This window comes from Rhincodon typus, chromosome 43 (genome assembly GCF_021869965.1).
Source record: "Rhincodon typus isolate 14 chromosome 43, sRhiTyp1.1, whole genome shotgun sequence".
Taxonomy (NCBI): Eukaryota; Metazoa; Chordata; class Chondrichthyes; order Orectolobiformes; family Rhincodontidae; genus Rhincodon; species Rhincodon typus.
Window position 1 is genome coordinate 6,089,365 of NC_063374.1, and position 11,651 is coordinate 6,101,015.

Below are 11,651 nucleotides of genomic sequence, written 5' to 3' on the forward strand. Positions count from 1 at the left end.
TGGGACAATTTAGCACGGCCAATCCACCCTAACCTGCACATCCCTGGACACTATGAGACAATATAGCACAGCCAATCCACCCTAGCCTGTGCATCTTTGGACTGTGGGAGGAAACCTGAGCTCCTGGATGAAACCCACGCAGACACAGGGGAGAATGTGCAAACTCCGCACAGACGGTCGCCCTAGGGTGGAATCGAACCCGGGTCCCTGAAGTGGCAGTGCTAATGGCTAAGGCACCGTCAGCAGTACTGAGCGAGCTTCCTTGAGTGAGGTCCCAGCACGGAGATCCCATGGCATTATCTGAAAAACCACTGGAAGCTTTGTTAGTCCATCTATTCACCCATAATGATAAAAGTCAGTGCTGTTCATTGCTGCGATAAATAATCTGTAGGAATTTGCTACACTCGATCAGTGCTTGCATTTGAAATGCAATTCATTGGCTTTGAGTTGCTTTGGGACACTTTGTGACCTCCAGAGCGACAATAACGATGGAAGTGAGTCATATCATTGATTTAATGCTTTGAATCTCTCTCTCTCTCTTAATTCCTCTCAGATCTTGAATGGATCCCGATGAAAGTGCGAACCGCAGTTTCAACTTATTTCAATTATTCCTACACATTCGGCCAACTGATCCTGGTTGGCATTGCGTTTGCAATCCAACATTGGCGCTGGCTTCAGTTCACTTTGGCCACTCCGTTTTATATCTTCTTCCTGTCCTCATGGTAAAGTTGGGCACTAGTGACAGGAGTGGATGAAGGGTCGGAAAGAGTCGGGGGGTGGGGTTGCGGGTGGTGGTGGGTACGAGGGAAGTCAGGAGTTATGAAGATGCCTTGTGAGGGCAACATTAAAGATCAATGCAGCACAGGAACAGGCCCTTCGGCCATCCAAGCCTATGCTGACACATTTTGCCCTTCCATAATAAAACTGTCTTCACTTACAGGATCCCTATCCCACTATTTCGTTCTTATTCATGTATTTGTCCAGGTGTTTCTTGAATGCAGCTATTGTGTCTGCTTCCACCACCTCCTCTGGCAGCGCGTTCCAGGCACTGACCTCCCTTTGTGTGAAAAACCTGCCTCACGCATCTCTTTTAAACTCCCCCCCACCTCGCACCTTAAACCTGCGTCCCCTAGTAACTGACCCCTCCACCCTGGGGAAAAACCTTCATAGTTCCCACTCCATCCACGCCATTCCAATCTTATAAACTTCTATCAGGTCGCCCCCCTCAACCCCTTGCGTTCCAGTGAAAACGAACCCAGTTTATCCAACCATTCTTCATAGCTACAATAAGATTTGAATTCAACAAAAAATCTGGAATTAAGAGTCCAATGATAGCCATGAATCCATTGTTGGGGAAAAACCCATCTGGTTCACTGACGTCCTTTAGGGAAGGAAGCTGCCATCCTTACCTGGTCTGGCCTACATGTGACTCCAGGCCCCCAGCGATGTGATAGGAATGGGATCGAACAGCCAGCGACACCCTCGTCCTGTGAGTGACGTTAAAAAGGGGACAGAGGAGGGAGAAAGAGGGAGGCTTATTGCATTGTTGTCGAACAATTGATGTCGCCCTGATGGATTGTTGGAGTTTTCACTAAAGGTGTTGCTGTTGTGGTCACACACACACAGGTGGTTCCCAGAGTCAGCGCGTTGGCTCATTCTGCAAAACAAGGCTGACGTGGCTCTGAAACATCTCAAATGGGTGGCAAAGCTGAACAACAAGGAGGAAGAGGGCAAAACGCTCACCACAGCTGTAAGTGTTGACTCTAAAATTTAGTTTTTGTATTGCCGTTCCCCCACCAGACCACACGCAACTGCCGTTTGGGGGCTCAGAGACGTACAGCGCGGGAACAGACCCTTCGGCCCAACTCGTCCATGCTGACCATATACCCTAAATTAATCTAATCCCGTTTGCCAACATTTGGCCCCTAAACCCTTCCTATTCGTGTGCCCATCCAGATGCCTTTTAAATGTTATAATTGTACCAGCCTCCACCACTTCCTCTGGCAGCTCGTTCCACACACGCACCACCCTCTGTGTGAAAAAGTTACCCCTCAGGTCCATTTTAAATCTTTCATCTCTCACCTTAAACCTAAGCCCCTCTAAGTTTTGGACTCCCCCAATCTGGGGAAAAGGACCTTGTCTATTCACCCTATCCATGCCCCTCATGATTTTATTAACCTCTATAAGGTCACCCCTTCCAACGCTCCAGGGAAAATAGCCCCAGCCCTATTCAGCCTCTCCCTATAGCTCAAACCCTTCAACCCCAGCAACCGATATCATGGAAGCTGATAATTTGGTTGGATCCATGTTGCCTGCTTATGGGATCTTTCTGTGTTAGTATTTCTACCTGGCAACAGCAACGACGCATTACAGCACTTTGGGGCCTGTTAAGGGAGTGAGAGAAGCAAGAGGAAGTCTAATCGTTATACACGAAAGCAATTGTGGGTGGAGTGATTGTAATGAGGTCAGCCGGGTGGCCCTCACAGAACATGAGTTTCTTGATTGGGGCTATTAACCCGGTCCAATCAGGGAGCCCTGGCTGACAGATATAAACTGTCAGGGGTTCTGCTCACTTAGAGAGCTGGCTCAGTGTCAAGAACTCGCCACATGTGAATAAAGGGTGACCTGGTGACAAAATAAGGGCCTTTCTGAAGTTATTTCAGTGCAACACGTTGTTTTCTGTCGAGCACCTCTGCTTGTAAAGTCAAATTAAACATCCATCTCTTGCCCGTGGTGAGAGGTGCGCAGTCTCAAACTCTTTGTTACCACTTGACTGAAATGCTGTGGCAGAATAATGGAACATTCGGTTGGTATCACTGTGGCTGTGACATTATCACAGGCTGTTAGTTTCCGTTTTACACAGAATCAAATCGATGGCTCGGTTAAATTATCAGCAAGAGGAGTCCTGTAGTGTCTCAAAGACTCTCCACCCTCAGCTTTCCCATCTCACTCTAACCAGTCTTTTAAAACCTAAAACCATTACAGTGTGTAATTATTTGACTTTCAAGTGCTTTGTAATATTCTGTGGAAATGATAAGATGTTTAATGTACTCATTGATGCTTGAGAGCGTATAAAATGTGGTAAGGTGTAGACTGTATAGCAGCCCCGACGAGCCTGCAATGCCATTCCAACAGATCGTAGAGTCCCTACAGTGCAGAAAGACACCATTCGGCCCATCGAGTCTGTGCCAACCCCCCCAAAGAGCATTCCTACCCAAACCCTCCCCTTCCCCCTACCGCATCCCAAAACAAGCCCAGCTTGTCCCCGCCTCCCTAACCTGTCCTTCCTCCCACCTATCCCCTCCTCCCACCTCAAGCCCCACCCCCATCTCCTACCTACTAACCTCATCCTGCCCCCTTGACCTGTCCGTCATCCCTGGACTGACCTATCTCCTCCCTAACTGCCCACCTACACTCACCTTTACTGGCTCCATCCCCGCCTCTTTGACCTGTCTGTCTCCTCTCCACCTATCTTCTCTTCTATCCGCCTCCCCCTCTCTCCCTATTTATTTCAGAACACCCTTCCCCTCCCCCATTTCTGAAAAAGGGTCTAGGCCCGAAACGTCAGCCTTCCTGCTCCTCTGATACTGCTTGGCCTGTTGTGTTCATCCAGCTCTACACCTTGTTATCTCAGATTCTCCAGCATCTGCAGTTCCTACTATCTCAAGTACTTATCCAAATGTCTTTTAAATGTACCCACATCCACCACTTCCTCTGGAAGCTCATTCCACATGCTCTGTGTAAAATAAAGTTGCCCCCATGTCTTTTTTTAAATCTCTCTCCTCTCACTGTAAGTGCCCCCTAGTCTTGAAATCTGCCATTCAGCCTATTTATACCCCTCATTATTGTATGAACCTCTAGATGGTCTCATCTCAACCACCTACGCTCTAGCAAAAAAACTCCCAGCCTTTCTTTATAATTCCCGGGCTCATCAAGTACCTTTTCCAGTTAAGAGAAGCCACTCCTGCTCTTCAATCCTCAATAAAACTGGGTCATGGGTTGATCATGAGCCTGGATGCTCTTCGGAGGGTTGGCGCAGACTCGATGGGCCGAATGGTGTCTTTCTGCACTGTAGGGATTCTACGATCTGTTGGAATGGCATTGCAGGCTTGTGGGCGGGGGGCGTGTTATACAGTCTACCCCTTACCACGTTTTATATGCTGTTAAGCATAAAAGCAATGAATGGAAACATGCTCTGATACTGATGTATCATATCATTTTGTGTGTTCCCAAAGATCCTCAAGTCCACTATGGAGAAGGAACTGTCGAACATCAAGGGAAAATACAGTGTGCTTGATCTGTTCAAAACACCCATAATGTGCAAGATAGCCTGCTGTACAATGCTTGTCTGGTAAGTTATCAAATAACGGCGTATGGCACGCTCGCCTTTATTGGTCAGGGAATTGAGTACAAGAGTCAGGATGTCACTGTTGCAGCTTTATAAGACTTTGGTTAGGCCGCACTTAGAGTATTGCGTTCAATTCTGGTTGCCACATTACAGGAAGGATGTGGAGGCTTTGGAGAGGGGGCGGAAGAGGATTTACCAGGATGCTGCCAGGATTCGAGGGTATGAGCCATAGGGAGAGGCTGGAAAACTCAAGTTGTTTTCTCTGGAGTGTCGGACCCCGAGGGGAGACCTGATAGAAGTCTATAAAATTATGAGAGACACAGATAGGGTTGATGGTCAGAATCTTTTTCCCAGAGTTGAAATGTCTAATACTAGAGGACATGCATTTAAGGTGAGAGGGGGAAAGTTCAAAGGAGATGTGAGGGACAAGTTTTTTACACAGAGAGCAGTAGGAGTCTGGAACATGCTGCCAGGAGATGGTGGTGGAGGCAGATATGATAGGGGCGTTTGAGGGGCTTTTAGATAAGCACATGAATATGTAAGGAATGGAAGGATATGGAATAAGGGCAGACAGAAGGGGTTAGTTTAATTAGGCATCACGTTCAGCACAGCATTGTGGAGCAAAGGGCCTGTTGCTGAGCTGTATTTTCTATGATCAATGTACTTATAGGATCTGAACTGGGTAACAGGATATAATTTTTATGGGACACAGTGTAACAATGCTGTCACTTTGAGAGGTTATTTTGTCCTGGTTTTTTTTTGAAGAGGGGTTGTAAGGCAGAGGTGTTGATCTGCCTACTGAAGACCACTTGAGTAAACAGCTTGGGAGGCCTTGGGATTTGTTTTTTAAACAGTCTGAGTGGGTGTGGCCAACTTTCCCAGATCAGGATTTCTGAGTAGCATCAGAAGCTATTGGGGTCTCAACAGAGTTGGAATCCTTAATGAATGACTCCAGGCTGCTACTTTCTCTGAATTTTCTCTTGATGTTTTTTTCCTCCTGGATTGGAGAACTGCATGTGAGAATCTGTATCTGAGTTTTTGCCAAGGTGTGTGTGCTTATGGGCTGTTACTTTATTGCAACAGTTAATCAGTAATAGTTACTGTATCTATTATTCTGTTAAGCTTTCCAATACAGTTAAATTATTCTAAATTCCTTTCTCTTTGGTAGTATTTTCACTGCAGTGTTCACATAAATTGTCTTTTGCTTAACGTCGAGTAGTTTGATGGTCGTTTTGCATCTGGAAACAAACTCTTTACATTCTGCCTTTGAAAATAAGAAGAAGTTAGGGTCTAGGCTACCTCCTGAAAATATTTTGAGGGGGTCTAATCTGGTTCATAACAACAGGAACGTTGGGATAGGTGTTGATGGTGTGAAGTTATAATAGGGACATAGGGATGGCAGGCCAATTAAATACAGGCTTTGGTTCTTATATAGACATAGAAAGGAGGACATAATAAGCATCCCAAAAACTGTTAGGGAATACAGGGATAGTGGGAACTGCCGATGCTGGAGAATCTGAGATAACAAGGTGTAGAGCTGGATGAACACAGCAGGCCAAGCAGCATCAGAGGAACAGGAAAGCTGATGTTTCGGGCCTAGAGTTATGATGGGAGTAGAGGTTCTCCTCTAATAATTACCCCCAAAACACCTAGAGAAGCTCACACTTCCCCTCATAATCTATTAAGAGTGGTTAAAAAAAAAAGAAAATCCCTGATCTCCACTTTACAAGTAACTAGAAACAATTTATTTATTTAGCCTAACAACAAACAAATTAACAGAATTACTAACAAACCAACAATGTCCCCTTAGACGACTAACTACTCCCTAACTGGTCTAAATTCTACTGGAATACTGTTCAAATAAACACAAGTTCCACTTAATAAACCTGATTAAGAAGAGAACAATGAATTCTAACTTAATCTCTCCAAGTTTGCACAGACTGTCTTCCGGAATATTCTGTCATCTCCGTTCTCTTCACAAATGCCTTTCTTCCGCTAATTCTGCTGTCAGGGGACTGAGTTGGATGATGGGCCATGATCCTGTTGAACGGCAGAGCAGGCACAAGGGGCAGAATGGCCTCTTCCTGTTCCAATTGTCTATGTTTCGAGGCGAAGAAAGAGGGGGCAAGGGGACAGACTGGGGAAGGAGGTTAAAATGAGACAAAGAGCTGCAGATCGGAAACGGGAGCAGAAATTGCTGGAGAAACTCGGCAGGTTTGCCAGCATCTGTGTGGGGAGAGAGCAGAGCTCACGTTTCCAGCTCGGTATGCATTTGTAGAGCTCTTCGACAGCGCAGCTGAAAATCTTGCATCATGTTTTATTGGCAGCTGTGTGGGAGTAATGTGTAACCCTCGCCTAACAGTGTATCTGGCTGAGTTCACTGTATGGGAATCATTCTACATTAATGATGGCCACCACAGTTCTCACCATTAAACCTGTTGGTTTCTTTTACTTATTCTAAGGATGTGGGTGCCATTATTACGGCATTTATTGCCCACGCTAATTTCCTTTGAGAAGGTAGAATTCTACCTTCTGCACTGCTGTAGACTCATCTCCTGACTCCCCCCAAAAAAAGCCTGTCTCACCATCTCCAAGGCCCAAGTCAGGAGTCTGAGGGAATACCCCCCACTTGCCCCCTGGATGGGGGCAACTCCGACGACACTCAAGAAGCTCGACACCATCCAGGACAAAGCAGCCCCCGCTTTGATTGGCACCACATCTACAAACATCCCACTCCCTCCCCCCACCGACGCTCAGTCGCAGCAGTGTGTACCATCTACAAGACGCACTGCAGCAACTCACCGAGGCTCCTTAGACAGCACCTTCTAAACCCACCACCACTTCCATCTAGAAGGACAAGGGGCAGCAGATACATGGGAACACCACCCCCTGCAAGTTCCCCTCCGAGCCACTCCCCATCCCGACTTGGAAATATATCGGCCGTTCCTTCAGTGTCGCTGGGTCAGAATCCTGGAATTCCCTCCCTAAGGGGCAATGTGGGTCTACCTACAGCACAGGGACTGCAGCGGTTCAAGAAGGCTGCTCCCCACCACCTTCTCAAGGGGGCAATTAGGGACAGAGGCAATAAATGCTGGGCCCAGCCAGCGACGCCCACATCCCACAAATGAATTTAAAAAACACCCAGGCCGTTGTTATGGAGGGGTTTCCAGGATTTTGACCCAGTGACAGTGAAGAAGTGGCTGATATACTTTCAAGTCAGGTTGGTGTATGGTTAGGAGGGTAACTTGCTGGTGTTGGGGCTATCCTTGTTCTTGCAGGCAGTGCAGGACAGAGGGTTTGGAAGATGCTGCATAGAAGCCTTGGTGAATTGCTTGTAGAGAATACACAATAGAGCCGCAACGAAATGGTGACAGAGGGGTGTAAACATGGAAGGTGATGGATTAAATGTCAATCAGCTGGGCTGTTTTAGAGTCATAGCAGGGAAATAGACCCTTCGGCCCAACCAGTCCGTGCTGACCATAATCCCAAACTAAACTAGACCCACGCGCCTGCTCCTGGCCCATATCCCTCCAAACCTTTCCCTATTCATGTACTTATCCAAATGTCTTTTAAATATAACTGTACCCGCATCCTCTGGAAGTTCATTCCACACACCGTCCGTACAAAAAAGTTGTGTCACTTTCAGATCTGTCTCCTCTCACCTTAAAAATATGCCCCCCACCTAGTTTTAAACTGCCCCACCCTAAGGAAAAGGTCTTGTCATTTATCTATCTACGCTCCCCCCACCCATAATTTTATAAACCTCAATAAGGTCACCCCTCAACCTCCTACGCTCCAGTGAGAAAAGTCCCAGCCTTTCCAGTCTGGTTTCACATCTCAAACCCTCCATTCCCGGCAACATCCTGGTAAGTCTTTTCTGTACCCTCTCTCGTGCAAGAGATTCTCGAGAGTTGCTGGTGTGGCACTCACTGTCGAATTGGAGGGTATTCCAATCCTGAGTTGTTGTTGTATGTGGCGAATGGGCTCTGGGGAGAAGGAAGTCCAGTTACTTTCTCCAAATCCTGAGCAGTGGTTCAAGACGGTGGTTAGTCACCTACTTTATCAAGATTAATGGAAGCCGCATTGCGATAGGTCATGTGCGCCAGACCAAGTAAAGATAACAGACCTTTGAGTACAGGAGTTGGGACGTTATGTTGAGGTTGTACAGGACGTTGGTGAGGCCTCTTCTGGTGCACTGTGTCCAGTTCTGGTCGCCCAGTTATAGGAAGCATATTATTAAACTGGAGAGGGTTCAGAAGAGATTTACCAGGATGTTGCCGGGTTTGGAAGGCTTGAGTTATAAAGAAAGGCTGCAATATTTTTCACTGTAGCATAGGAGGTTGTGAGGCGACCTGATAAAAGTTTATAAAATCATGAGGGGTATAGATAGAGTTAATGGTAGGTGCCTTTTCTCTAGGGTGGGGGATTTCAAGACTAGGGGGCACGCTTTTTAAGGTGAGAGGAGAAAGATTTGAAAAGACATGACGGGCAAATTTTTTACACAGAGGGTGGTTCGTGTGTGGAATGAACTTCCAGAGGAAGTGGTGGATGTGGGTACAGTTACAACGTTTAAAAGGCATTTGGATAAGTACATGAATAGGGAAAGATTTGGAGGGAAATGGGCCAGGAGCGGGCAGGTGGGACTGGTTTAGTTTGGGGATTATGGTCGGCTCGGACTGGTTGGGCCGAAGGGTCTGTTTCGGCACTGTATGAATCTATGATTCTCTGACAGATGAACCTCCCTAAGGGGACATTATTGAACAAGGTGGGTTTTTTTTTTAACGACAATGTGGATACGCAATTGCCATTAAGTTCACTTTTTAACTCCAGATTTTTATGGAAGTCAAATTTCACCGTCAGAGATGGCAGATTCCAACCCTTTAGCCTTTAGCCTCCCAGGAATTAGCTTGGAGTTCTGAAATGCTGGCCCAGAGTCATTGCTACTGATAAAGCTCAATCTTGTCCATCTCGATCCTCCACCAGGTTTTCAACCAGTTTCGCGTATTATGGGTTAGCGATAGACCTGCAACGGTTCGGAGTTGATATTTACCTCATCCAGATCATTTTTGGAGCGGTAGATATTCCAGCAAAGCTTCTTGGCGTTGTGACGTTAAGTTATATAGGCCGACGGTTCACGCAAGGCACCTCTCTCATCCTCGCGGGGAGCATCGTCATCATAAACATCTTCATTCCGAAAGGTAAGGCCTGCACACCTCACACATCTACTCCCTTTCCAACGGGCCTCAGGTCAAACGCCCTCTCCAAGAAGAATGTGGGAGATTTACTTTAATTGGCACCATCATAGCCTCGTGACATTTTAAGTGAGTTTTTGAGAGTCTCACGTGGCGCCAAACCTGACCGAGACGTCTGGCAATGCACAGCAGGATCCCAGGAGTGGTGCCGACAGGATACCTCCCTGCCCAGAAGGGGGCATCTTTCTTTCTCAGGCCCCACGAGAGTTCAAGAGTTGTCCCAGATCAGGCCAGACCAACCTTGTTCTCCCTCTCAGCGCTGACGCTACAACACAAGACTCCATGGGGTGGGGTTCATTCCCTGGGCCTTCTGACTCAATTCCCGCTGCGGGACCTGATGTTGTGCATTTGTGATAGAGGATCAGTGCTGAGCCTGAGGCCTAGTTGCTTCTCTGTGGAGATAAACCAGTGTGTGTGTGGTTGGCATCATTTTGGCAACTAAGTCTCAGGCTCAGCACTGATCCTCTATCACAAACGCACAACATCAGGTCCCGTAGGGAATTGAGTCAGAAGGCCAAGGGAATGAACCCTCCTCCACAGTACGGAAACCTGAGGCCCAGTTGCCTCTCTGTGGAGATATACCAGTGTGTGTGTGTGTGTGTGTGTGTGTGTGTGTGGTTGGCGCCGTTTTGGCAACTAGGCCTCAGGTTTCGGTACTGTCACACCATCTTCTCAACCAAATGCACAATACCAGAGGCGGAATGGGAATTGGGTGAGAGGCCCAAGGAAATGGAGTCTTGTCTTGCAGCACCAGCGTTGACAGGGAGAGCAAGGTTGGTTTGGCCGTCAGACCATTCCAGGCCCATTTGAATGAGCTGCTAAAAGTGAGGTTTCTGAGGCTGAAAGGCTCACCACTCACTCGCTTTGGGTGGCACGGTGGCTCAGTGGTTAGCGGTGCTGCCTCACGGCGCCAGGGACCTGGGTTTGATTCCACCCTCGGGTGACTGTCTGTGTGGAGTTTGCACATTCTCCCCATGTCTGCGTGGGTTTCCTCCCACAATCCAAAAATAGATTGGCTGTGCTAAATTGTTCCATAGTGCCCAGGGATGTGCAGGTTAGGGTGGATTGGCCGTGTTAAATTGTCCCATAGTGCCCAGGGATGTGCAGGTTAGGGTGGATTGACCGTGCTAAATTGCCCCATAGTGCCCAGTGATGTGCAGGTTAGGGTGGATTGGCCGTGCTAAATTGTCCCATAGTGTCCAGGGATGTGCAGGTTAGGGTGGATTGGCCGTGTTAAATTGTCCCATAGTGCCCAGTGATGTGCAGGTTAGGGTGGATTGGCCGTGCTAAATTGCCCCATAGTGCCCAGGAATGTGCAGACTTAGGTGGGTTAGCCATGGGGAAATGAAGGGTTACGGGGAGAGGGTATGGGTGAGGGTCTGGATGGGATGCCCTTTAGAGGGTTGTTGTGGACTCGATGGGCCGAATGGCCTGCTTCCACACTGGAGGGATTCTTCGCTGCTTAGCGACATAGATCCGGGGTTGTCCCATCAGAGTGGGGAGATTCTGGAAACGCTCTCAATTCTGTCCTGTGTTCCAACAAATTCCAACACAAGCCTGAGGGGACAATATATCATTTTACAGCCATGATGGCCCAGTATTGAATTCGACAACTGCGGAAGGTAAAGTCTGTGCTGAATTTTACTGACCCCCATTGTCCTTCAGTGGAGCTGATCCATTTTCCTTTATCAATATCCTCCAATCATTAACACTTACCTTTCCTCTCTATCGTTTCTCTACTGCTACTGGCACCACTTTGGCCTCTTGCTGTGCAGTCACCTCGCTCCTTTACCCCCTTTCTCTGCGGCATCAAACCCATCATGTTTTCTGGATCCTTCCAATTCCGTACCACACTCTGGTTTTCTGTCACACACACACTCGCACTCACACGCGCACATACATGCACGCACACACGCACACACGCACACACGCACACATCACACGCGCACACGCACACACACTCTTACACACACACATTTACACACGCACACACACATTTACACGCGCACTCACACACGCGCACTCACACACGCGCACTCACACACGCGCAC

At 47.7% G+C, this 11,651-nt stretch overlaps 1 protein-coding gene across 1 annotated transcript in view; it reads left to right on the top strand.

Moving 5' to 3' along the window:
* The first annotated feature begins 290 nt into the window (after positions 1 to 290).
* LOC109921646 (solute carrier family 22 member 6-A-like) overlaps positions 291 to 11,651 on the top strand; it is a 14,482-nt gene continuing 3,121 nt past the window's right edge. Inside the window, exons 1-5 of the mRNA XM_048619622.1 lie at positions 291 to 354; positions 554 to 722; positions 1,627 to 1,750; positions 4,236 to 4,351; positions 9,332 to 9,546. Coding sequence (XP_048475579.1) covers positions 291 to 354; positions 554 to 722; positions 1,627 to 1,750; positions 4,236 to 4,351; positions 9,332 to 9,546 — 688 coding nt within the window. The remainder of the gene's footprint in view (positions 355 to 553; positions 723 to 1,626; positions 1,751 to 4,235; positions 4,352 to 9,331; positions 9,547 to 11,651) is intronic.